General features: G+C 53.4%; 1 protein-coding gene across 4 annotated transcripts in view; it reads left to right on the forward strand.

Moving 5' to 3' along the window:
• Nucleotides 1–19,172, forward strand: part of CHD6 (chromodomain helicase DNA binding protein 6) — a 196,248-nt gene extending 177,076 nt beyond the window's left edge. For 2 of the 4 annotated variants that reach the window (XM_056122088.1, XM_056122086.1), the window contains 7 exons: nt 1–1,222; nt 3,936–4,117; nt 4,537–4,743; nt 7,726–8,178; nt 10,018–10,209; nt 11,063–11,182; nt 15,897–19,172. The exon at nt 1–1,222 is cut by the window's left edge and continues 362 nt beyond it. In XM_056122088.1, coding sequence (XP_055978063.1) covers nt 1–1,222; nt 3,936–4,117; nt 4,537–4,743; nt 7,726–8,178; nt 10,018–10,209; nt 11,063–11,182; nt 15,897–16,796 — 3,276 coding nt within the window. In that variant the 3' untranslated portion in view covers nt 16,797–19,172. The remainder of the gene's footprint in view (nt 1,223–3,935; nt 4,118–4,536; nt 4,744–7,725; nt 8,179–10,017; nt 10,210–11,062; nt 11,183–15,896) is intronic. The other 2 variants (XM_056122087.1, XM_056122089.1) reach the window with 2 other exon arrangements.
• The last annotated feature ends 5,279 nt before the right edge of the window (nt 19,173–24,451 follow it).

Here is a 24,451-nt window from a genome sequence, read left to right on the forward strand (position 1 = left end):
TACGAGTCACTCACCTATAACCCAGGGAGCAGGACTTCGGAGGCCCTGGAAAGCGAGCCCGAGAATCTCGTGAAAATCGACGGCAGAGATGAGCTCGGGCTGGCTGGGGGCAGCCTCGCCGACCTGACCTGCGAGAACCTCATTTCAAAAGTCCAGGACGTCATTTCTGTCAGCCACGATGAGGGTCTGCTGCCGGAGTCCCTGGAGAGCATGATGTACGGTAAGAAGGCCCTCGGCCGGGAGCCGGGTTCTTTTCAGGAGAATCCCAGGGCTGACACAGAATCCAGGAAAGACCCACTGGCCCTCTCAGCTGTCAGTGAGGGGGACTGCCAGGCGGCAGCCGGCCATGAGGCAGACGCCACCTCAGGGTCCTCTATCATGAGCAGTTTGGAAGCAGGCGTGGCTCAGATGAACATCAAAAATGGAAAGCATTTATTGATGTCCCTTTCCAAGGACGGGGATCTCTGCTGTGACGAAAGCCGGCCGCGGCCCGAGAGCATTGGGCAGCTGGAAACCAAATGCTTCGCTTCCTCTTCCTTGGATCAAGGAAATGAAAGTGGGTTTGTGGACATGTGCAATCTTAGTGTCTGTGAGTCCAAAAGAAACCTCTCGTCGGAGCAGCAGCTGATCGACTTACTAGAAAGCAAGAGTTTAGAAAGTAAATTGACTTTGAGTCAGAATCACAGTGATGAGGAGGAAGAGGAAGAAGAGAACGAGGAGGAAAGCTTAGACCTGGCCACAGGCCTCCGGGAGAGGCCCGAGGCTCTGCATCTCCCTGAGCCCACGGTGAGGGGGCCAGGGGACAGGAGCTGTGACTTTGCCCTCGGCGAAGCCAAGAAAGGAAGCGCGGACGTGCTCAACCTGGGCCCAGGGCCTCAGCATGCTTTCCCTCCCGCGGCCTATCAGTGTCCCTGCAAGCACGTGGAGCGGTGGGCACGGGGCTTCGACGGTGACGGGTTCGAACTGGAGAAACCCAAGGCTTATGGCCCAGACCTGCACAAAGGCCAAACCAACCACCCTGCAGTGGAGGGCGAGCCCCCTGCCATTTCCTCGGAGCCCTTTAAAGTGAAGGCTGATCTGCTGAAGGAATCTTGGAAAGAAAGTGCAGAAGGCAAAAAAGGTTTCCCTCCGTACCCCCCGGAAGGAAGCGAGCTCAAGTCAGAAGACATGGATTTCGAGGGCAAAGATGATTATGAGAGAGATGGAAACTGCCATAGCCAAGGTATGGTGTGTGTGGTCGTGGACGTTTTTTGTTTTTGTTTTTGAATGAATCACCGTGAGATGCAGTTACGGCCTTACAAACTTTCGTGATTACATTTCAGTCATACAGTGATCGAGTACCCAGCCCTCCACCAGTGCCCATTCTCCACCACCAATGTTTCCAGTATCCCTCCCGCCATCCCCACCTCTTCCCACCCCACCCTGCCTCTGTGGCAGGCACATTCCCTCTTATGCTCTCCTTTTGGGTGTTAGGGTTTGCAATACAGGTACTAAGTGGCCACAATGTTTGGTCCATAGTCTACTTTCAACACACATCTCCCATCCCGAGTGAGCCTTCCAAGCATCATTTACTTAGTGGTCCCTTCTCTAAAGCTGCCCTTTCCCTCAGCACGTGAGACTGGCTTCAAGCCATGAAGCAATCCTCCTGGCCCTTATCTCTACTTTCCTTAGGTGATAGTCTCCTATTAGGTTACTCGTTCCACACATGAGCGCAGTAATTCATTCTATGTCTGTCCCTCTCTTTCTGGCTCATTTCACTTAGCATGATACTCTCTATGTCCATCCACTTATATGCAAATCTCATGATTTCATCTTTTCTAACAGCTGCATAGTATTCTTATGGGGCGTTTTAGACCAGCCATTTCTCACAGGGTGGGGTGAGTAGGGGCGCTGCTGAGTGTTTTATGTGTTCAGCATTTGTTTAAATCCTAAAATCCCAAATTGAAAATAGTGCCCGTAGTGAATGAACTGTAGTCATCCAGAAAACTGAGGTGGGTTGGAGACAGTCGTGCCCCTTGGCTGCTTCCGCCGTGTGTATTGGGCAGGTAATTTGCTTTCTACAGAAGATGCTGGATTTGGCAGCAAGGGGAATTAGTTCTTCTACTAGGTGAGGTACTTCGAACTGATATAAATGGGACAGGTTGGGGATCTCAGGGCAACTGTTGTCCACCAGGAATTTTCCAGAAACTCTTCACAAATGCGCATACCTTTTTATCATCATTAAGGTGAGCAATGGTGGTGGCGCCATTCATGACATTAGTGAAGTCCTGTGATACAATGTAGGTGCATTATCTTTGGCTTTCTTTTAATAACTAGGAATAAAAATAACATAGGTAACGACTGTCTCTCCTTCAGAGGGGGCCAGCACATGAGGTGCAGGGGAGGGGGGTGCCCAGGGCTTACTCCTGGCTCTGTGCTCAGAGATCACTCCTGGCCAGGCACAGGGGACCATATGCAGTGCCAGGGATCTCACCCACCCACTGTGTGCAAGTCAAGGGCCCCGCCTGCTGTATCTTCTCTGATCCAGATTTGATCTTTTTTACATAGGGAAGTCTTATCTAGGGGTTCAAAGTAGAAGGAATGTTTTCTTGTTTGGTTGTTTTTTTTTTTAATTGAGGTAACAATGGTTTACATTGTATAAATATGTACGTCTTAGGGATACAGTGTTATTGCACCATCAAGGGTCCAGAGGATTCTCTGCTTGGTGATGATTCTTTTGTCAGAATCTGAGGTGGGTTCTCAGTGGGCACTGTTCTTTCTCCCTTGCTTTGGTTCTTGCTGTACCCCCTGGGAGTGAGGGCCCAGGTGGTGTATCTTTCTCCTTCCAGCTCACCCTGACACAGGATGTTAAGTGCCTGGGTTACCCTGAGAGCCTTTATTTAAGACTCTGCAGAGATAAAAACACAGTGATTAGAGATCCTAAGTCAGAGTAAGTTAAAATCACTTTGAACTTACCAACAGTTATTTGAAGTTTGACCCAAGAGAATAGGGTGAACAAAATTAGTTCCATTTAATCCTTGGCATGATCAAAATGAAAGCAGTAACTAACAGCTCCAGCCAGGGCCGGGTGGGAGCTCCCCAGAGCTGGAGCTGTTGCATGCCAGGGGTGGTCCTTGTTGGTACCTGCCAGACGCTGGACATGTCTGCCCAGGGATGAGACAGCGGCACCTCTTCCTCTGAACAGAACTTAGGACAGGCGGAGGGGCCCTGGCGAGAGCCTAGCACCAGGCCCTTGCATGCCCCTCCCCCTCCAGCATAGGGGTCCAGGCAAGAAGTGTTACTGTTTTTGGCATATCGAATACGCCACGGGGAGCTTGCCAGGCTCTGCCGTGCGGGCGCAATACTATATAGTTCATTGAGACACAGTAGGATTTGTTTCTGTAGCCTAATTGATGTAGGTTTTCATTTGCTTGGGCGCCCACACCTAACTATGCTCAATGACCTTACTCCTGACTCTGCACTCAGGAATTACTCCTAGCAGTGTTCAGGGGACCATATGGGCCGGGCAATAGAACCAGAATTAGGTGCTTGCTGTGCTAGCCATTGTACTATTCCTCCAACCCCAATACGCCTTGTCTAGAAAATGGAATTACAGTAATTATTACTGTTTAAATTAGGAATTTAGTGTCCATGCACTCATTTAAAAGAACCATACAAAGGGGCCAGAGCAGTAGTACCATGGGTAGAGCATTTGCCTTACACACAACTGACACATGTTCAATCTCTGGCATCCCATATGGTCCCCCAGTACCGCCAGGAATAATCCCTGAGCATTGCTGAGGGGGGCCCCGTGCAGTCCTCAGCACTGCATGGTCCCCAGGTCCCCCTGACCAGTGGCAGGTATCGTCCTGAAGACCCTGTACCTTCAGGCCACGTCGGGGATTCCTGGATGGGGAGAAGGAAAGAATCTAAATATTTTTATTCTGATCTCCCAGGTCACGCTTCTCCTGGTTTGCCTTTCCTCCCAGATTACCCAGGGAAATACTCCGAAGAGGAGAGCAAGAGTTCGGCATCAGGCATCACAGGCGACGGGGATGACCCCCAAGAGGTTCGAGCCCCCACCATCGCTCAGCTGCTCCAGGAGAAGACCCTCTATTCCTTCTCCGAGTGGCCAAAGGTAGCTCCCAGAGCCTGCGTTCCCCACCCCACGCACTCTCCGCTTGGACTCTTCCAGGCAAACATTTTAGAGTGCCTCTGACTAACTGTCCCCTTTTTCAGACACGGGGATATTTCCATTCTTTCAAAGATAATAGCTGTGTAATAGTCGAACATTAATGATAAGGCTTTTAACTAATGAGACCATCAGACAGAAGCATCAGATTTTTCCCATTATTTACATCACTTCTGGCTTTAATTTTCGCTGTTCTGACTGTGAAATTTATCTTAAGGATTATGAAGTGAGTACATTTCAGTGTACTCTTTTATAATTAGCTCCTTCTGGTTTAAAAAACTTGGCTCTTGATCTCAAGGGCTTTGAATTTGGTAACGTGGGACTTACTCCTCAGAGTTGCTCAGCTTTGTTTTTTTTTTCCATAGGATCGCGTGATAATCAACCGCCTAGATAATATCTGCCACGTGGTGTTGAAGGGGAAGTGGCCCTCCAGCCAGCAGTACGAACCCTCGGGCACATTGCCCACCCCTGCATTAACCAGCAGTGCCGGCTCTCGGAGCAGCCTCTCCGAGCCAGAAGCATCGGAACACAGCTTCAGCGGTGGTGCGGCTGTGGCGTCCCAGGTCCCCAAGGTGAGGGCATAAGAAACACAGAAGGGTGATGCGACACTTCACCTGTCTCACTGGGTCATTCATTCAACAAATATTTTCTGAACAGGTAGCATTTTCTTTTGAAGCCAATAGTAGTGCTAATTGAGGAGTTTAGATTTTTTTATTCCATGGGGCAGTGGAGAGCTGTCCTCAACATCAGACCGGAATCCATAATGTTTATTGAAGACAAAGTTGGCAAAACTCTCCACGATATTGAAGTTAGTGGTATCTTCAAAGACGTCACGCCACTGGCCGAGCAAGTGAAAACAGAGATAGACAAATGGGACTATCTTAAACTAAGAAGCTTCTGCACCTCAAAAGAAACAGTGACCAAAATACAAAGACAGCCTACAGAATGGGAAAGAATATTCACCAAATACACATCCGACAAGGGGTTGATTTCAAGGATATACAAGGTACTGGTTAAACTACACAAGAAGAAATCACCCAACCCCATCAAAAAATGGGGCGAGGAAATGAACAGAAACTTTCGCAAAGAAGAAATCCGAATGGCAAAAAGGCACATGAGAAAATGCTCTACATCACTAATCATCAGAGAGATGCAGATCAAAACAACAATGAGATATCATTTCACACCACAGAGACTGGCCCACATCCACAAGAACAAAAGCAACAGGTGCTGGCGTGGATGTGGCGAGAAAGGGACCCTCCTTCACTGCTGGTGGGAATGCAGGCTGGTCCAACCCTTTTGGAAAACAGTATGGACGATTCTCAAAAAATTAGAATTCGATCTCCCATTTGACCCAGCTATAGCACTCCTGGGAATATATCCCAGAGAGGCAAAAATGTATAGTCGAAGTGACATCTGCAATTGTTTGTTCATTGCAGCACTCTTTACAATAGCCAAAATCTGGAAAAAACCTGAGTGCCCGAGAACAGATGACTGGTTAAAGAAGCTTTGGTACATTTACACAATGGAGTACTATGTAGCTGTTAGAAAAGATGAAGTTATGAAATTTACATACAAGTGGTACTACATGGAAAGTATCATGTTAAGCGAAATGAGTCAGAAAGAGCGGGATAGACACAGAAAGATTGCATTCATCTGGGGAACATAAAGCAACAAAACGGGAGACTAACACCCAGGAAGGGCTCAGATTAGTACCAGGAATTTTGCTCCATGACTTGAAGGCCAGCCACATGTGCTAGGTGAGAAGGAAGCTCAGATAGAGAAGAGAGCACCAAATAAAGGGTGTTGTGAAGACCCTCCCAGGGTGGGAGAGACATGCTAAAAGTGGTCTATAGACCAAACATGACTGCCACTCAATGCCTCTCTGGCAAAACACAGTACCCAAAAGAAGAGAGAGAGAACAGGGAGGAATGCCCTGCCACAGCGGCAGGGTGGGACGGGGGAGGGGGGGTAGGATGGGGGGTCGGAGGGATGATAGGACCCGTGGTGGGGGAGGATGGGCACTGGTGGAGGGATGGGTACTTGATCATTGTATAACTGAAACCCAAGCACAAAAATTTGTGAGTCTATAAGTATACTTCATGGTGTTTCACTAATAAAAAAAAATGATAAAATAAAATAAAAGTTTGGAGCAATGAGGTCTGGAGCAATAGCACAGCAGGTAGGGTGTTTGCCTTGCCATGTGGCCAACCCAGGTTCGATTCCCAGCATCCCATATGGTCCCCTGAGCACTTTCAGGAATAATTCCTGAGTGCAAAGCCAGGAGTAACCCTTGTGCATCACCGGGTTTGACCCAAAAAGGAAAAAAAAAAGTTTGGAGCAGGGTCAGCAAGAGAGTACAGAGGTTAAGGTATTTTCCTTGCATGCGACAGACACCCAGTCCAGTCCCCAGCACCGAGCTGAACCCTGCTCACTGCCAGGTGGCGCCCCAAACACAAACAAACCAAAAGGCCTTGGAGCAGGTAGATGGTGAAAGCGGGGTTCTGCAGCTCAGCAGGCAGTGCTCCGAGGGTTCACGCGAGACAAGGCTGAGGAGGGAAGCGGGCCTCAGCGGCTGCAGTCCACATGGTGGTCTGATGAAGAGATCAGGTTCCTGAAGAGGTTATTGGCAGAGTGAACGCAAAGAAGGGGAGCGGGGTGGAATTGGCAGGCTGGACTCATGACTAATATATCAGGGGAATGAGGCAGGGATGGATTAGCGTTCAGCATGTGGAGGTCTGCGAGCACAGTGCCAGCTGAGGGGAGTTAAGAAAATCACAGTTGGAATGCGTTGTGAGTCTAAGACTCTTTGTGTAGGGCCAGGGAGATGGCTCAGAAGGCTGGAGCATATGTTTTGCAGATGGGAGCCCCTGGTTCAGTCTCAGCAACACTGGGAGCGACCCCCGAGCCAGGAGTTGCCATTCCCACTGAACTGCTGGGTGTAGCCCTGAAACAGAACCCCGAAACTTCCTTTTGGTTTTTGTTTGGGGGACATACCCGCAAGTACCCAGGGGCTACTCATGGCTCGACACTCAGGAATCACTCCTGGCTTTGCTCAGAGGACCATATGTGGTGCCGGGGATTGAACCAGATGGACGGCGTTCAAGGCAAGTGCCTTAACACCTGCGTCGTCTCTCCGACCCAACAAGTGTAATTTGAGATACACTGTTAGACTCTCTGATACTGGTATCCCCCGAAAAGCTACTGATTCTGATTCACTTGTTGTGATTTGCGGGCTGAGTATTGAATTTTTCCTTCTAATCTCCAATGATGTCAGTGTCCAGCTGAGGTTGAGATCCTCTAAATTATCATCTTGTGATTCCAAATGCAGTCGATGGACTCGAGGCTTCAGCAGCATCTGGAATCTTGTTAGAAATGCAGATTCTCAAGTCCGCTGAAGTGGAACCTGCTAGCCAAGTGATTTGGTCCTTAAGTTTGAGAAATCTTGAGTTAGAGCAACTAGTAAGAAGCTGATTAGAAATCATGGTAGCGTAGGAAATTAAAGAGTAGAGAAGGAGCTGGCTTTCAACCTCTTGCCTTGTCTCTATTTACAGGAGAACTTCCTGAGTCCAGGATTCACAAAGGAAGAACAAAAGCACAGGCGTCCTTATGAGTTTGACGTGGACAGGGATGCAAAGGGCCGGAGCCTGGAACAGTTCTCTGCTACCCACGGACACCCCCCCATCATCCTCAACGGCTGGCATGGGGAGTCGGCCATCGACCTCTCCTGCACGTCAGAGGGATCCCCAGGAGGCACATCTCCTTTCCCAGTGAGTGCCAGCACCCCGAAGATAGGGGCCATCAGTTCACTTCAAGGAGCCCTTGGCATGGACTTATCTGGGATTCTCCAAGCCGGCCTCATCCACCCTGTGACGGGGCAGATTGTCAACGGAAGCCTCAGAAGAGACGACGCTGCCCTGCGGAGGCGGAGAGGGAGGCGGAGACATGTCGAGGGAGGGATGGACCTCATCCTTCTGAAGGAGCAAACACTCCAGGCAGGAATCTTGGTGGGTATGCGAGGCCATTCAGTCAGTGACCAGCGAGCCCTTCTTCCTCCCAACTTTATGTTTGGGGGTCTTTTCTTTCCCCACCCCTCTTTTCTCCTTACAAGATACCTGTAGTCTTCTCAAAGGCATGTATTGAACCTCAGTTCAATCCCTGGCTTCCCTTATGGTCCCCCAAGCCCAGTCAGGAGTGATCCCTGAGTGCAGTGCCAGTAATAAATCCTGAACATCACCAGGTGTGGCCCAAAAACAAAAAAAAGAAAAGGAAGAAAGCCCGTAAATCTACATGCAGCCCAGAGAACCAAGCCAGGGGGGGCTGACCCTTCCAATAGAAACAGCCTGGATTCTCCAGGGTTTAAGAGACTGGTGCCTGGTATTGAAGCTGGGTGGCAGGTGCAAGTTTGGGCGTTGTTGCCGGCTTAGCCATCCTGGCCCTGGGGCTTAGGAGAAGGGCCAGGGGTCACTCCTGGCTACACCGAGTCTCACTTTACTCCTCTGTCCAGTGGGACGGTGGTATTGACTGTGGTTGGACAGTTCTGGTTTTAGAAGCACTCAACTGAAAGCCTCTAAACGCGGAGGAGATTAAATAACGGGAAAGATCAAAAATTGTACACCTGGCCAGGAAGAGATCCCCTTAGACCAGTGGGGGATACTGCGCCCTGGGAGTGGAGGGTGCAATGCCACTCTCTGTGGTTCACTTAAAGAAGGTAGATTTCCAGGGGACACTACTTGGTTTATTGTTGGTTTTTTTTTTTTTTAATTCGGTGGTTGTCCAAATAAACTTAGGAAACTCTTGACTTAGCTCCAAAACAGAAATTATGTTTTGGGGTTTTGTTTACTTATTTTTTAATCAGAAAATGTTGAGTAAACATTCAACAAAACTATTGAGTCCGTGGAGCTTGAGAAATAGTACTGTGCTTGTCTTGCACACTGCTAACCCGGGTTCAATCACCCCTGAGCACCGGGGTGCCGAACCAGGAGTGCAGAGCCAGGAATAACCCTGAGCATCACCAGTGTGCCCCACCCACCCACCGCCAAAACATTGAATGCTTAGTTTTATCTGCCAGGCATTGTATTCAGAATTTTACAAGCTGATCCCGTCTGCTTCCAACAACCCTATGAAAATGGGTGCTGTTACTATCGATGAGCAAAGTGAGATTTAAAATCTTAAAAATAATTTGCTCAAGATTATGCTACAGATAAGTGGCCAGGTAGGATCCAAGCCACATCCTCTGATCTCTTAGAGCCTGGGAGCTCAATTACTAAGCTGTACTGTATGTCATTTGGAACACTAAAATGGCAGGTTCTTTCCCTGCCTAATCCTGCAAACTTCTGCAAAAGTTTAATTTGCTTAGTGCCGACATTGTGCTTTGTCCGTCGGCCCATTACGGGCATCGGCGGTCCAGAGTTGAGTAAGATAGGTGTTTGAACAGGAGAGTGAGAAGAGGTAAGTAAACTACAGAGTGGTGTTTTCCCTTGTGCTCAAGGCTGTGAGCGGAGTGTCTTGGGGAGGCGCGGAGGCAGGCAGCCAGTGTTTCCGGGACGGTTAGTGGTGGTGGCAAAGAGGGGTGCTTGGAGCCTGAGCAGATGGGGTGGAATTAGCCTCTGCCCGGAGGCGAGAAGGGAAGGGGCGTGTGCAGGTGAGGAGAACACCCAGCGCGCTTAAGTGCTGACATGTGTGGCTCAGTGGTTTGTGTAGGATTCTTAATCAGGCGCCCCTGCAGAGTAATAATAGGGTGCGAGTGGATGGAAAGATTCCGAGACCACCACTGTGGCCTTTTTTAGAAGCAATAGTTCGTTCTGTCATGATTGAGTGCGCTTCTTTGTGTTTCCTTCATGCAGGAAGTCCACGAAGACCCTGCACAGGCCCCCTTGAGCGCCTCCCACGCTGAGGGTCCCGTGCCTGCCTCCTTGGCCCCTGAGCCAGCCCCGGCCCCCAGTGCCCAGGCCGAGAAGCCCATTCCCAGCAAGAGTCTGCTGGACTGGCTGAGGCAGCAGGCCGACTACTCTCTGGAAGCCCCCGGATTCGGAGCAGTAAGTGTTCGTGGGGGTGGCCGCGGCTGCGCTTCTTTCCAGAGAACTTGGTGCCCCCTGTCGATGGGGACCGTGCTGAGGGAGTCCAGGAGGATATTGTTGAGAATATTGTTATACGGTTCAGGAGGAAAATCCTTCACGCTGGTGAAATGTTTCGGGATCAGAACTGAGAGCCCCTGGCAGAATGCGGGCACAGAATAGACGAGTGGAGTCTCAAGACAGACCTGGCCTAAGCTCAGCCCTTCCTCCCTGGACCACCATAAAATACCAGCATGAGCGCACGGAGCAGACCTTCCGTTTGCACACGCGCTCTCCGCTTTCATGCAGACAACCCCATGCTCTGTCGTTCCTGCTTTGCAGCGAGGAGGGTCTCTGTCCCTCTGGGTGACAGCTGCTGCCTTGGGACCTCTCCAGGCCTCTCACCGCCTCTGTCTGGCGTCTCCCGGGGGCAGTCTCCTGGGCCCCGATGGCTTTTCTTGGTGTTCTCCTCGTCATTTGCCCTCGTCCCTGCTACCATCATTGCCCTGGGGACAACTTATCAATGAGACGTGACAGCTTGGGGCCCACCAGAAAAGGAGAGTGTGTCTACAGCTGTGGGACAGCTCAGTAGTCAGGTCACAGGGGAAAGAGAAGGGGAAATGGCGCTGGGGACTGGGAGACCTCAGCGCCCCGGAGAAGGTCAGGGCAGCCAGCAGGCCCACGCAGCCTGTTCTGCTCGCTGCAGAAATGCTGCTGCCCAGAGAGCCTTGCTGAGGGCGTGGACGAGGCAGCTGCAGCCTGGACCACAAGCCCCGCTCTCGTCAGAGGATGCTGTGACCCTGTTTCGTAATACTGGTTTCCATTTGCCTCCTAGAATTTTTCAGACAAACCAAAGCAGAGGAGACCACGCTGTAAGGAACCTGGAAAATTAGACGTCAGCTCCCTGAGTGGGGAAGAGAGGGTTCCTGCTGTCCCCAAGGAGCCAGGACTGAGGGTAAGGGAGAGGGATGTGCCCCCGACCCCCACCCCAGGGACACGGCGACTGGGCACCAAGTGGACAGGCCAGGCCAGGGGAAGGTAGACTGGGGACACCTTCAGCATATGGCATCCCCTGGTCATGGGTCTTAGACCTTTTCCGCCAAAGCTATTTGTACTCGGGTCCAGTCGTTCCCTAAGTTGAATTTCCCACCCTCGTTGTAAGAGCATTACAGGGGAAAGATAGCACTTGTCAAGCTTCCGTTTCGAGTGTTTAACAAACCAGTTTGAGGAAGTTTCATTTCTAACCTTGGTCTTTCTGGCTACCGTTTTAAGACATTTCCTCCAAGTCCATCCTCACTGGCAATGGGAAACAGCTGAGCCCGAGCTCGGCCCTTTTCCTATTATAGAATCATGCGCCTGGAAGAAACTTCAAAGACATCTGCAAAATACTTCGAGTGTAACAAATCTGAGTTAATTATAGTTTACAGATGAGTGCAAACCCCCGGCTAGAAAGTGTACGACCTCTAGGGGGCGGTAACAACATTTCCACGGAAAGTGCGTTGGCCTTGGGTCTGTTAACATTTACCTTCCAGGCGTCCCTTCTGCCCAGGCAGGGCGTCTGCAAAGCACCCTGTAGGGCCGTGGCTCTTCTGGGCTGGACTGTGAAGCCACAGGGTGGACTTTAGGGAGCCTGCAACTCGCGCCAGCCTGGGGACGCGTTCCCTTCTTCCTGTCCTCTTCCCTGCATGGGGGTTCGCCTTGACCTCTCCAAACCCAGCTGCTTGATTCCTCCTCCTCCTCCTCCGAGTGAGGACAGGCTGTGGGGTCCTGCTGTGCAGAGCTCACCGACGACTTCTCAGCCGCAGCTGCGCAGCACCACGGCAGCACCACGGCGGCTCCGGGAGGGCCGCCCAGGGCCACAACCTGGGCAGGGCTCCGGGCTAGCTCGGAGGGAAAACGCGCCCACACAGAACTCTCGCTCCCGCCCCTTTTCTTCAAGCTGCTGCCCCGCTGTCCTTTCATCTGAGCACAGACGTTTCTCTTGAGTCGTACAGCAGGGACCTCCCGGCCCTATTCTGTTGTAGTCTGAGCTCTGGCCTTGGAGACTTGGCCAAACAGGAGAAAGGACTTCTCGTTTCTTTCTCCATTTCAACAACTTCCCTGGAGTTCTCTGGAAACGCGTGCTTCTCGCTCCCCTGCAGGTGCCAGGTCCCACAGTGAAAAGCCCACTACCTCACCGCTCCTGCAGTATCCACCCACCTCTTGCCCATGGTGGACCTACACCCTCCTCCAGGGGCCCGTTCCTGTAGAAAGGCAGAAGCTGCGAGAGTGCATTGGTCTCACTGACTCAGGGCTGATTGGTCTCCCTCTGTGGGGCCGGCCTACAGCACCCTAACTTAGAGAGTCCCCTAGGCTATGCTGCTCTCTCCTTTCCTGAGCGACCCAGCCCTGGGTATATGAGCTAAGACTCTGTACGGGCCCCAGGGGAGCGCCCCCACCTAGCATGGCAGGCTGTGCTACCCTGGGAGCAGGCGCTCACAACTGCTGAGACCATCGCGGTCAGTCCTTAACAGTAAGCTTCCAAGAAACGGACAACAGAACGGGCCAGAGAGGGAGGACAGTGGGGAGGGCACTTCCCTTGCATAGGTCCTACCCGGGTTCAATCCCCACACGCCCGATGGTCCCCTGAGATCCTCCAGGAGCATACCCTGAGCACAGAGCCAGGAGTAGCCCCTGGGTGCTGCCAGGGGTGGCCCAAAAGCAAAAGGCAGGATTCTTTGGGGGGTGGGGTTCACTCCTAGCTTGGTGCGGGAGGGCATATGTGGCCCCAGGGATTGAACCTAGATCTGCTGCATGCAAGGTCAGTGCCTTCCTCGCTGTATACTCTCTCCGGCCCTGTTTTTAGGATCTTAAACCGGTATCCCACACACAGGTTTTGGTTGGATCTCGCCTTGCTCAGTGAATATTTGTTGGCGAGGCTGATTAACCTTCCTGAGAGGAGTGAGGGAAAGGGCTCCGCCCGCTTCTCCATCCATGCACTGGACTTGATCTTGAGTTAGAGTGCGCAGACTCTGGGGTGGATGCTGCTAGTGCTCCCGTGAAGATGACCGTCACGGGCTGCAGTGCCCACGGAATTGTCTGGAAAGAGCAGCTGTGCCTCCTCTGTTGTTTGACTGTCTGACTCTCCGTGTCCTTGCTGTTGGTACCCTGGCCCCAGGCTCTCCTGGAAAAGGAAGCGGATTAGCTCCCAGGGTATAATTACCACCAGGGAGAGCTGCCAAAGTCTGACTGGGCCACTGTGTGTGGTCGTCGAGTAGCTGGAAGGGGCACCTAACCAGGGTGGGCACCAGCTGGGAGGCTGGAGTAGCTCCCTCCCCTACCCTGGGCAGGAAGTGGTGAGAGCTGACTTCCTCTGCCAGGGCCTCTTTGCTGTGAATGAAAAAAGGACTCTGCACCTCCGGGGCCTTCTCCTGCCCTCCTGTTCTGAAGGGGAGCGAGAAGGCAGTCGGCGCGCTCCCAGCTCTGAAAGGGCAGCATTTGGCCTTTCTCAGTGGGTCTCGGCACAGACAGGGTGGGACATTTCTCGGCCTCCTGCTGCCTGGGGCATGTGGCTTGAACTTGGTCCCCTGAAAGGCAGGCTGGGCTGGTCTTGAGTGGGCTCTCCAGCCCCAACCCGAGTGCCCCCAGGAGCTGGATGCCACATCTGTCCAATAGCACATGCAATTCCCTGCAGATGGTTCGAGAGAAAGACAGAAGCATGGTTCCTGGGTTTGTTTTCGTCCCAGCAGAGAGCCTGTTGAGACTGACTTCACACTCCCACTGCAGTTTTGGGGAGGTTTAGGAGGGAAGTTTGTGGGCTGCTTAAAAGCACTGCAGTTGGTTTGTGGTCGCCTCTGCCAGGCCCTGGGTGGAAGTGTGGGGTACCCAGCAGGGGCTTGAAACTGCACAGAGGCTCCGAATTGAGGCAGTTAGTGTTGATGGGTGGGCTCAAGAAAGACATGCACTGCCCCTGGCCGCCCGTGCATGGAGTCCTGCTGTCTCTCTCTGGGACCAGGAGCCAGGCCAGAGTTGTTCCTGGGTGATGGTCCCCAGAGCTTGAGTGAGCAGTTACCAAGCCAGATTGGGAGGCCAGTGTCACGTGGCGAGGGGGCCGCGGGGCCTGAACTCCAGCCTGTTCTGGCCTTGCCCAGCTGTGCCTCTGGGCAGATCCTCTCTAGGACTCCTGATGGAGGTGGGTGTGGGGGCCCAGAGGGCTCTGGTTTCTCCCAGTGTGGCTGCACCTCCTGTCTTGCTCCACGTCCCAGCCCCCGTGGGGGCCTGAGGCTCCGGCAGGTCCCTGGAAGCCAGTCAGAGTTGCTTCAGCCTCTTCAGTGCTCCCAGTTGCCCAGAAAGGCAGGGAGAGCACCAGGTGGGTCGTGGAGCTCACTCCCCAGGACTGCCCTGGGTACTCCCTGTGCTTTGAACACGAGCTGCTGAGCAGCAGACACGCGTCCCCCCAGCCTCCCAAGTATTGTGGCCACGTGGTGCCGGGCTTGATCCGTGGGGAGTAGAAAAGTGTGTGCAGTCCCGCTGGGTGAGTCCTGGCAGAAACCTCTCCTGTGGAAACGGTTTCCTCCCTGGAGAGACTTTTTCTGGGCCTGGGCATCTAGAGTCTGGGTGATGGGCAGCTGCGGGACTCATAAGCAGGCGGTAGGGTCCCAGCGAGCAAGTTCTCCCTCCCTGAAGCTCCTGAGCCCATCACGAGGGTGGGGCGTGTCGCCCTCAGCGAGCCCACCCCAGGCAGCACATTCCCCTCCACGCCGCCTGCTGACCAAGTCCATTAGCCTCCTGGTCTCTCTGTAACTAAACCAGCTGACCCTTGAACAGGTGCAGTGCTAAGGCCCAGGTGGCCACTGTCCAGTCCACGTGGAACCCAGGAGGCCCCCCGCAGAGGAAACCAGGGAGCAGAGGGACACAAGATTGTCCCCCTTGGGAAAGGAAGCCTTCCTTTCCCAGCAGACTCGAGGGTTCCTGAGTCCTGTCACGTCGTCGTCGTCATATCTTTCAGTGTCCCGGCAAGGCTAAGGACCTTCGTCCCTTAGAAGGCTGAGAGGTCAGCTGACTTGGTGGAGGCATCCGCCAGGGGATTTTTGAGCTCAGTCGATACTCGGGCCTGTCTACTCCAAAACCTGCTCTGCTTGTTGCTTCGAGTAAAAGCTCCGTGGGTGGTGCCAGGGAGGTAGTACCACGGCTAGGGCACTTGCCTTGCACACCGTGGCCAACTTTGGTTCAATCCCCAGCATCCCATATGGTCCCCTGAGTACCTCCAGGAGTGAGCACTGAACATGGCCGGGTGTGGCCCCACGTGCCCGCCACCAAAAACAAACAAGGGAGTGAGAAGGGAGTGCAGAGGGCCGGTCAGGGGATCATGGCCACGAGGGCTCGACTGAGACCTGCACCTCCTCCTTGAGTGTCCAGCTCCCTTGGCGGCCGGCTGCTGTGTCTTGGAATAGCCAAGCAGGTGTCGGGCAGGCGGTCCCAGGCCCTCCAGGAGGAAGAGGTTGTGGTGCAGCAAGCCAGGAGAGTTGGCCGGCCCTGGGGCGAGTCTGCAGGAACCCGGGGATCCTTGGTGGACCAGGGCCAGGCCCGGCCAGTGCAGTGCCCCCGGCAGCGTCCCCGGACAGTCCCATTTCCCGCCACCCCGTCTGCGGCCCCCTCTCAGCACCTTGTGTTTCTCTGTCCTTTTCCAGGGCTTTCTCCCAGAAAACAAGTTCAACCACTCCCTGCCGGAGCCGGCTCTTCGGGACGCAGGCCCACGCCGGAGGGGGCGGCGGCCACGGAGCGAGCTCCTGAAGGCTCCGGCCATGGTGGCGGACTCGGCCTCGGGGATGGGGCCCCTGTTCATGAACGGGCTCATCGCCGGCATGGACCTGGTGGCGCTGCAGAACATGCGGAACATGCCTGGCATCCCGCTCACGGGGCTGGTGGGCTTCCCGGCGGGCTTTGCCGCCATGCCCACCGGCGAGGAGGTCAAGAGCACGCTGAGCATGCTGCCCATGATGCTGCCGGGCATGGCCGCCGTGCCCCAGATGTTCGGCGTCGGGGGGCTCCTCAACGCGCCCATGGCCCCCACCTGCTCCTCGGCCGGGCCGGCGGCGGCGGCACCTCTGTCAAGCACAACGAAAAGTGGCCCGGCCGCCGCAGAGAAGGCCGCCGAGGACAAGCCGGCCGGTCACGACGTGAGCACGGACGCGCTGGCCGCAGACAAGCCCGGCCCTGGCCCGTTTTCTGATCAGTCGGAACCCGCAATAACTACCAGTAGTCCTGTGGCTTTTAACCCGTTCCTCCTCCCGGGCGTGTCCCCCGGACTCATCTACCCGTCCATGTTCCTGTCCCCTGGCATGGGCATGGCCCTGCCAGCCATGCAGCAGGCCAGACACTCGGAGATCGTCGGTCTAGAGAGCCAGAAGAGGAAGAAGAAGAAAACGAAAGGGGACCACCCCACCCCCGAACCTGCTTCTGCGTCCGAAAAGGAGGCGGGCAGTGACCCCAACGGCCCCGAGTCCAGGGCCCCCGCCCCCCCGGATCGAGAACACGCGTGCCAGGCCAGGGAAGGGGGCCCCAAGGACTCCAACAGTGACACCAATTAGAAACTTTTTCATTTAAGAAATCATTGTGACTTGTAAGTTTCTTATCCCATAGCGGTTTGTTACTTCCCTCACTTCACCTTCATCCAAACCTGTGTTCCCATCAGTAACGATTATCCACCTGGTTTCCTGTTGAGAACTATGGTAACAGACGTTAATAGTCGCAGGGTCTTGCCACTTCATTAGCCAAGTGTCGACCTGGTCTAGGAGGCACAGGATTCTCATTCTGTTATCCAGTTGTTCATTCCAGCGATCGTAGCTAATACAGTACTTGGTGACATGCCCTCCCCACCTTCTCTTCCAAGTTTCCCGCTCGAGGAGAGGGGAAAAAAAATAATAAAATGGCAAAAGGAAGCTATCTAGGGATTTGCCTCTGCAGGCTGAAAACGGACAAAGAGTAGCTCTCTTTTTCCATGAGCTGTGTTCAACAGGACGAACGAACAGGGGAAACTAAAAAGCACAGACAAAGAAAGTGCTGGTGCATATTTTTTCAGTTGAAATAGTTCCCTATTTTATCATGATTACTAAACGAGTAGTATAGACAGAGTATATAACTAATGGTTGAAATGCATATATTATTCCTTTCTTTCTAAAACAAAATCTCGCTGGTAGTAACATGATTTTCCCCCTTCACATTTTTTTTTCAACCCCCACCACCCACCCCACCCACCGCAGCAAGAAGAAATACCGAATAGACATTTTCTACCCGTGCATTACCCATCTCTGCAATCAGGTCACCTTTGGTAGGAGAAAGCTTTACACAGTGGAGCTCTGCGTGCCACGGGGGTTAGGCTGCAGAGCTGACCAGCACCGGGCCAGCACCTGCCCTCACCTGCCCCTCTACCTGGGCCTAGCAGGTTTTTCTTTCCTATCTTCCCTCAGCAAGAGTGGGGCTCCTTCTGGGCCCTGCAGGAAAGTAAGTCGCTCGCCCTTTGGACCCTCGCTGAGTCCTTCTGTCAGGAGTTATTGGAGCTTATCAAAAAAACATGTGTGCCCCCTTCTCTTAAGGCAACTGTGAAGTTTCTCCTATCCTCCATTTCCTGCCTCTGTTGATCCAGTTGGGCCCGAATTTCAGATGATCGCATCCACGCTCACCCACTTTCTTCCACCTCCCCTCACGTTCTCTCCCTCCCCGAGTCCAGTCTAAACTGACATTCGAGGCTGTGAGACCCGAGACCAGCTCAGGGCCGAGTCCTGGGGGCTGTCACAGGACTGTGCAGGACATTAGAAACGTTGGAAGCGTTCCTAGGACCGGCTTCACTTTTTGTTGTCACAATTTACTGTATTTTTTTTTTTTACTTTTTTTCTGTTACAGTTTTGCTAATTTATCGAAAGGTCCAAAAGTTTGACATAACTATTTCAGTTTCCATTATTTATTTATGATGCTTTGTCATTGTCTTTTATACATTTGGAATTATAAATTATGTAAATGTTAAAAATGAGCATCTCAAAGAAGTCTGTTAAATCGTGACCGAGAAAAATCAGTGTATTTTCCAAAAAAGTGGAGCCCCGGTTTTATGAATCAGAAATACAAATCAGAACTTCGAGAGCAGATCATTTAAGAATCCCGTGATTGAACAAATCCTATTTAATGACATCTTTGTGGCGTAGATGTTCTATAATGCTGACAACAGATTTCTTAGAAATGCTGCTTTCTCTATTTAACTAACATTTTTGTTCAGTTTTGCCTCCAGTGGAAGCAGAAAGGTTTTTTCAGCTGTTAAATCCTAAAAAAAAAAAAGAAAAAAAGAAAAAAAAAAGGAAAAAAATCAATATAATTTATTTATGTAAAAAAAATCACTCGATCGATATATTTTTGAACCTTTTAAGTACTAATTTTCTTTTTATTAAGTAGAAGAAAAAATGTATTTGCCCTAAATCCTTAAAATACAAATGCTATAAAAATTCATGTATCTTGAAAGCCTTACTGCAAAAGAGTATTATAGACACCCAGCAGAGCCTGGGTTCTTCGTTGTCCTGTTGTTGTTTTGTATGGAAAAGCTGCTTTTCCCAGGTTCCGCTTAGAACCTCCAGTAGGTCACAGGGTTCAATATGGATCTGATTTAAAAAACCCACCAGCATGCTAAACCCCTTGTTATATCTTATTGAACCTGTATGTTAACTTTCTGGGTGTTTAGGCTTATAATTGACTGCTATTGTGTCCCTGTTTGCAAAATGAAAATGACACTCTGGATTATTTGCTCTGTAAGGCATAAGTGCTTCTTATGATTATTTTGACATTACCAAGAGCAAAAGCCAAATTTAAACTCTTCAGCAAACTTTGAGCCTTTTCATCTAATTCCATGTCACTCACAGCCATAACTTTTCTTGATCATTCTTCACCCCATGTCTTACATAATAAATTGTCTGTGGTCTTGATCCTGGATTTAAACAAGCAAAAAAAAAAAAAAGACTGAAAACCCAGTTTGTATTTGAGGGGTTCAGTGGCATGTAAACTCCCCCTGCTGCCTGGGCATCGTGTAAGTGCCCTGTGTGTGGTCTGTGAGAGCCCCCAGGCCCCTCCTGGGTGCCCCATTTGTGTGGGGTGCCCTCTGGGGGCCTTGTTTGATGGGGGTTAGTGGAGCTGATGAAGGGGGTGTGCTCTGCATCCTTGTGGACTGTGGCTGGGATGGGAACAGGCCCCTCACCCCCAAACCTAGGAATGCCATAGAAGCTGAAGTTTCTGAAAAGCTTTGTGGTCTTCCTTGACTCTGGGAAGCATCACTCCTCACACTGCAGGAGGGCTGTCTCGGGTGTTACTGCAGAAGCCAGCAGGAAAGTCTCGGGGAGGAGACCCAGCCTCGTGAGCGCTGGTGGGTGAGCAGAGGCTCCCCTGGAGGAGGGCACAGCGGCGATTGTATTTCAAAGAAGGATGTAGGACGAGCTTCGTAGATGGCCAGTTCGACTAAGGGGCCTGCAGAGGAAGTGGTAGAGGCCTAGTTTTCCTCCTGACTCAGACCCAGTAGATTCTCCTTCCTCGTAAGAGGGCAGACGCACAACCAGCCGGTGCATTGGGCTGGTGTTTGCATGTGATTGTCACAAGCGGCCTCATGTCACTGAGGCTTGGGTATGGGGCAAAGGGACCCTGGTGTCCAGTCTGCCTACTGGATACTCCAGAAGATGGTGCAGCTTTCAGGAGTCAGCGGTCAACGCTGAGACAGGCCTGTTTCCCTCCACCCCTGCCCCACCCTGCCACCTGAAGGAGCACATCAGCCTCACGGTATCATTTAGGGGCCTAGAAGACCCACTGAATCGCCTTCGGTGAAACAGGCGCTGGGGAAAGCAGAGTCATCGGCACCTAGGAAAGCCTTGTGTTGGGTTCATCACCGCAAATGCCTAAAATAACGAATTTCAGCCAAATCTTTCCTCCCTCTCCTCTCTCCTCAGTACCATAGTATGTGGACGGGTGCAGGAGTGGCCCAGTGCAAACTGAGGGAAAACCCAGCCTCCGTGATAATTACGACTTGTAGGTTTGTTGGTGCAGTGGATAGGAATGACCAGTGTCATGTGTTGCACAGCTGTTGGACATGAGCCATCTGCCTTTGCTGTTTCTGAGTCGCCAGTGATGTGTAGCGAGTGCCTGTCTCCCTAGAGAAAGATCAGATCATCCCATGGGAGATGCAGGGGAATCGGGACGACTGCTCCCCGGAGCTCCTCAGGATGCAGGTGTCATGGCCTGACTGGGGCCCCTCCAGCCTTACCCCCGGGAGAGGAGGAGCCCTTTCCACAGGAACCAGTCGGGCAGGGAGATGGGCAAGACTGTGCTGGGGCTGGGATTTAGCGGGGAAGGTGACATCCCATGAAATTGGAATTTCTGATCGGTGTGAACGTGCAGTGTTTCCACGCAATGACACCAACGCTGTTTTGATCTGGAATTGATACTGGATCAGGCATCCTGCGTTGTCTCTGGGGACCTTGCCCGAGTTGTGACGCACATGCACTGCTAAGTGGGGCCAGATTTCAGGGCCCTAGGCTTAGTCCCCACAATAACCCACTTTGTAAGTGAGAGAACCAAGGTCCAGAGAGGTTAACGGTGCCCCGTCACCCAGCTGGTGACACCTGGGTGCCCCAGAGAGCCCAGGGCATAGGCTGACCAGCGGCCGGTCTGAGGTCTGGGCAGGCCACCTTTCTGGAAAGCCCACCTTCACTAGGAGCCGGGGCGGGAGCAGTGCACGCTCAGAGGTGGACAGTGACAGTTGGGGCAGAGCTGCTGAGCTGAGGGGAGTAGAGGGGCCGTGGGGGAGTGGGGGAACCTTCTGAGGCATTGAGTGAGCCTGTGTGGAATGAGCTTCCCAGAAAGAGGCCAAGCCTGACTGCCGTTAGGTGTTAGGGAGGAACTAGAAACGGTGCCGGAAATCCCTAGAGAGCTTCAGTGCAGCTTCATGGCGTGAACACCATTCCCCTCAGCTGGACAGTGTCCACAGATCCCCACACCCACTAGCCTGAGCACCCCAGGGCTGTGGGGGAGCTCCTCCCAGCAGCAGGCCCAGCCCTGCCCTCCCCAGAGGGACCCCCTCACAGCCACGCCTTCCCCTGCACACACGCCCTGAGGCTGGGTCTCCAGTGGGGGCCAGTCAGTGGAAGAACAAGAGTTTAGAGGCAGGGTCTAGGACCCCAGGTCAATACCCCGTCTCTCCAGAGCAGAGTGGGCAAAGGATGAACACCATCTATTTTGTGTAGGCTACAGCCTTTGTGTCTCAAGCACAGAGCAAATCGAAAGAACTGACACATGAAGACCACGCCAAGTTCAGATTGTCAACACCATCTAGAAAGTTACGCTGGCACCCGGCCACTCTCCTCTGGGTAGGGCCCGTGACTCCTTTCCCACCACCTCAGAGGGGGCGGGAGGGAGTAATCACAGGACCATATGGCCCGCACAGTAGAATATTTATTGACTGGCCCTTTGCAGAGAAAGTTTGCTGACCCTTGTCCTAGAGCATCTGGGGCTTGGGGTTTTTGGGGGGTGTTGTTGTTTATTTAATGTTCTGGCCATACCTGCCAGTGCCGAGAGCCTACTCGAGGCTCAGTGCTCAGGGGCCCACACAGTGCTAACGCTCAAACCCGACCCTCACGCAAAACCTGCACTCCAACCCACTGAGCTATTTCTGCCGCCTCTCAGGGCATCCATCTTAATTGAACATTCAGCATGAAACCTCTTCAGCTTAAAATTTTTCAAATGATCTCAAACATGGTTTGGTCTTTAAGTCTGACATACATTCACTTGGATACGTGCAAAAGATAAATAAGACAAGGTGGGATACTGCAGAGAGCCACGGTGGGTCTGGGGCCTGCCCGGGGAAGGTTCCCTGAAGGAAAAGCAGGAGCTGCCCTGCCGTGCAACCCCCTCTCCACACCCTGGTTTGGGCCCAAAGAACCGAGAGGATAGATGTGAAGATGCAGGTAAGAGATAAAAGGTGGTTGGTTTTTTTTTTCCCCAACGAGGACCCAAAAGAGGACCCAGGCAGAAGGAGGTGGACGTGCCCAAGGGGTGGGAAGGGGCCAGCGAGACGGGCTCAGTGGGAGGCTGTGGACTTTGACCTCAGAAGTCCCCCCAGGAAGAGGGGCTGACACTGGCTGACACTGGCTGACACAGGGTTCCCGCTGGATGCTCAGACAGTGGTGGCTGGGCAGTAGTGGCAAGGTGGCCAGCCCAGCCACCTGGGAGCAGGAGGCAGCGAAGAGCAGCCCAGAGGACAGAGCCTCTTCAGGGATGAGGGAGTTCTGGCCACAGGCACCCCTCATCAGCCCAGCCGGGGAGCTGCCCTCACACTGCTCTCTGCAGTGGGGACCTGCGTCTGTGTGGGCAATGGCCCCTCCTGATGGCCCGGCCTGTGGGGTGGTGCCCTGACTGCCCTGGGGAGAGGAGTACAGATCCCCGAGGGGCCAGTACTTTGTACCTAGTCTCAGTGGCACGTACGGTATGGGCCCCTCACAGACACCCAGTGGCAGGGAAGGAGCCTCCGTGGGTCCTGACAGGTGGAGGGTGCAAGAGGGCGCAAGGACAGGAGTCCGGGAGAGATGATTCTGCCAGCCACACCTCATGGCTCTGGTGCCAACCGTCATGCCCCACCTCACACCAAGCCTGAAGGGCAGAGGGGGAGTTGGCGGTGGAGCCCACGCGGGGGCACCAGGTCCCATCCCTGATGCCCTTGAAAGAAGTGCAGTCCACCGGGTGCAAGCCGCACACTTTGGCAGGGTTGGGGGCGGGGTTGATGGGCAAGGGAACCCCTCTGGGTGTCTTCCATAGGGGCGGGCAGGGGGGAGAGCTGGGCCTCTGCCCCTACCTGAATGGCCAAACCCAGACAGAATTGGAGAAGCAAGGAGGGTCTCGCTACCCGCCACGCCCAATCTGTGGACACTGGGGTCACTCATGTGACACTCATGTGGACACATGGGGTCACTGTGAAGGCCAGCAGAAGTGGTGAGGCCCCTGAGTGTTTAAGTGTAGTGCCGCCCCACTGGTCAGTTCCCCAGGGCAGTGTGGGCCAAGGGCTGCCCACTGGAGTTTTATTTGGTGAAGGGTAGAGGGAATTTGGTTTGGGGGTACAGCCGCCGGTGGTGCTCAGGGATCATTCCTGGTGGTGCCGGGGATCGAGCCGGGGTCAGCCACATGCATGCCCGGCGAGCACCTCACCCCTCTCCTCACTCTTTGCCCCTGGCGAGGCAGACCCCATCTGTCTGCAGCTGGAACTGGGCACAGAGTATATGACTAATGTACCCTGAGCATCCATTGGTCCCACCGTGTGGACCAGTAGCTGCCACCCGGGGAGGAGAGGTGGGAGACCCAGCGGACTGAAGTGGCCCTGCGTCCTGGGAATCTCCTGCCAAAGCAGCAGGGTGCCAGAGTCAGCGGACAGCATCAGTCACAGTCTCCACAGCCTCCGAAATGGGCCATGGGCTCCACAGGGAGGCGCAGGGCCCAGTACTGGATGCTGTACAACACCCCCCTGGTCCCCTCGCCAGCTGGGTGAGTATGCCTGCTGGCCACCCCCCTCTGCACGGCAGTGGACCCTTTTCTGTCCCCCACACCGTTGGGCTCCCCAAGAACAGAATGAGGGGCAGCGCCTCTGGACCTGGGGGGACTCAGGCCTGCTGAGGTGTTAAGCCTCTTTGCTGGCACTGAGCAAGAGGAGACCAGACCAGAAAAACGCTTGACACCCCCCTCCCCCCCTCGTCTTCCCGCCATCCCACTCCAGCTTCACTCCTGGCTTTTCCATTCACAGATCCCAAACTTTCCAGGCAGGCGAGAGCCAGAGTAGCTGCCAAGGCCCAATTGAAATCCTCTGGCGGGGGCCAGGGTGGGGTGCAGGCCTTTATGGTGGGTGACAGGCCTGAACGAAGCCCCAAGGTGGAGGACCCCGCCCCCGCCCATCCCTTGTCAAATCGCCCCACCAAAAAGCCGGGTAGAAAGGCTCCGGCCTGAACTGGCCCCGGTGAGTTCTGGGCACAGCTGGCAGCTGCCAGCACAGAGGTGAAGGAGCAGTAAGAGCCCGGCCTGTCACAGGCAGAGTTCTGGAAGGGGCGAGGGGAGGGCCTGGAGGGGGCAATCAGCTTCCTGTCTGCTCCCGGCGTGCTCCACTGCGGCTCATGTATCCCGTGGCACCGAGAGTGGCCGCAGTGTGCCCTGAGCATCCCAGCTACAGGGACTCTCAACTCCT

Source organism: Sorex fumeus, unplaced genomic scaffold (assembly GCF_029834395.1).
Source record: "Sorex fumeus unplaced genomic scaffold, SorFum_2.1 ptg000044l, whole genome shotgun sequence".
In the NCBI taxonomy this organism is placed as follows: domain Eukaryota; kingdom Metazoa; phylum Chordata; class Mammalia; order Eulipotyphla; family Soricidae; genus Sorex; species Sorex fumeus.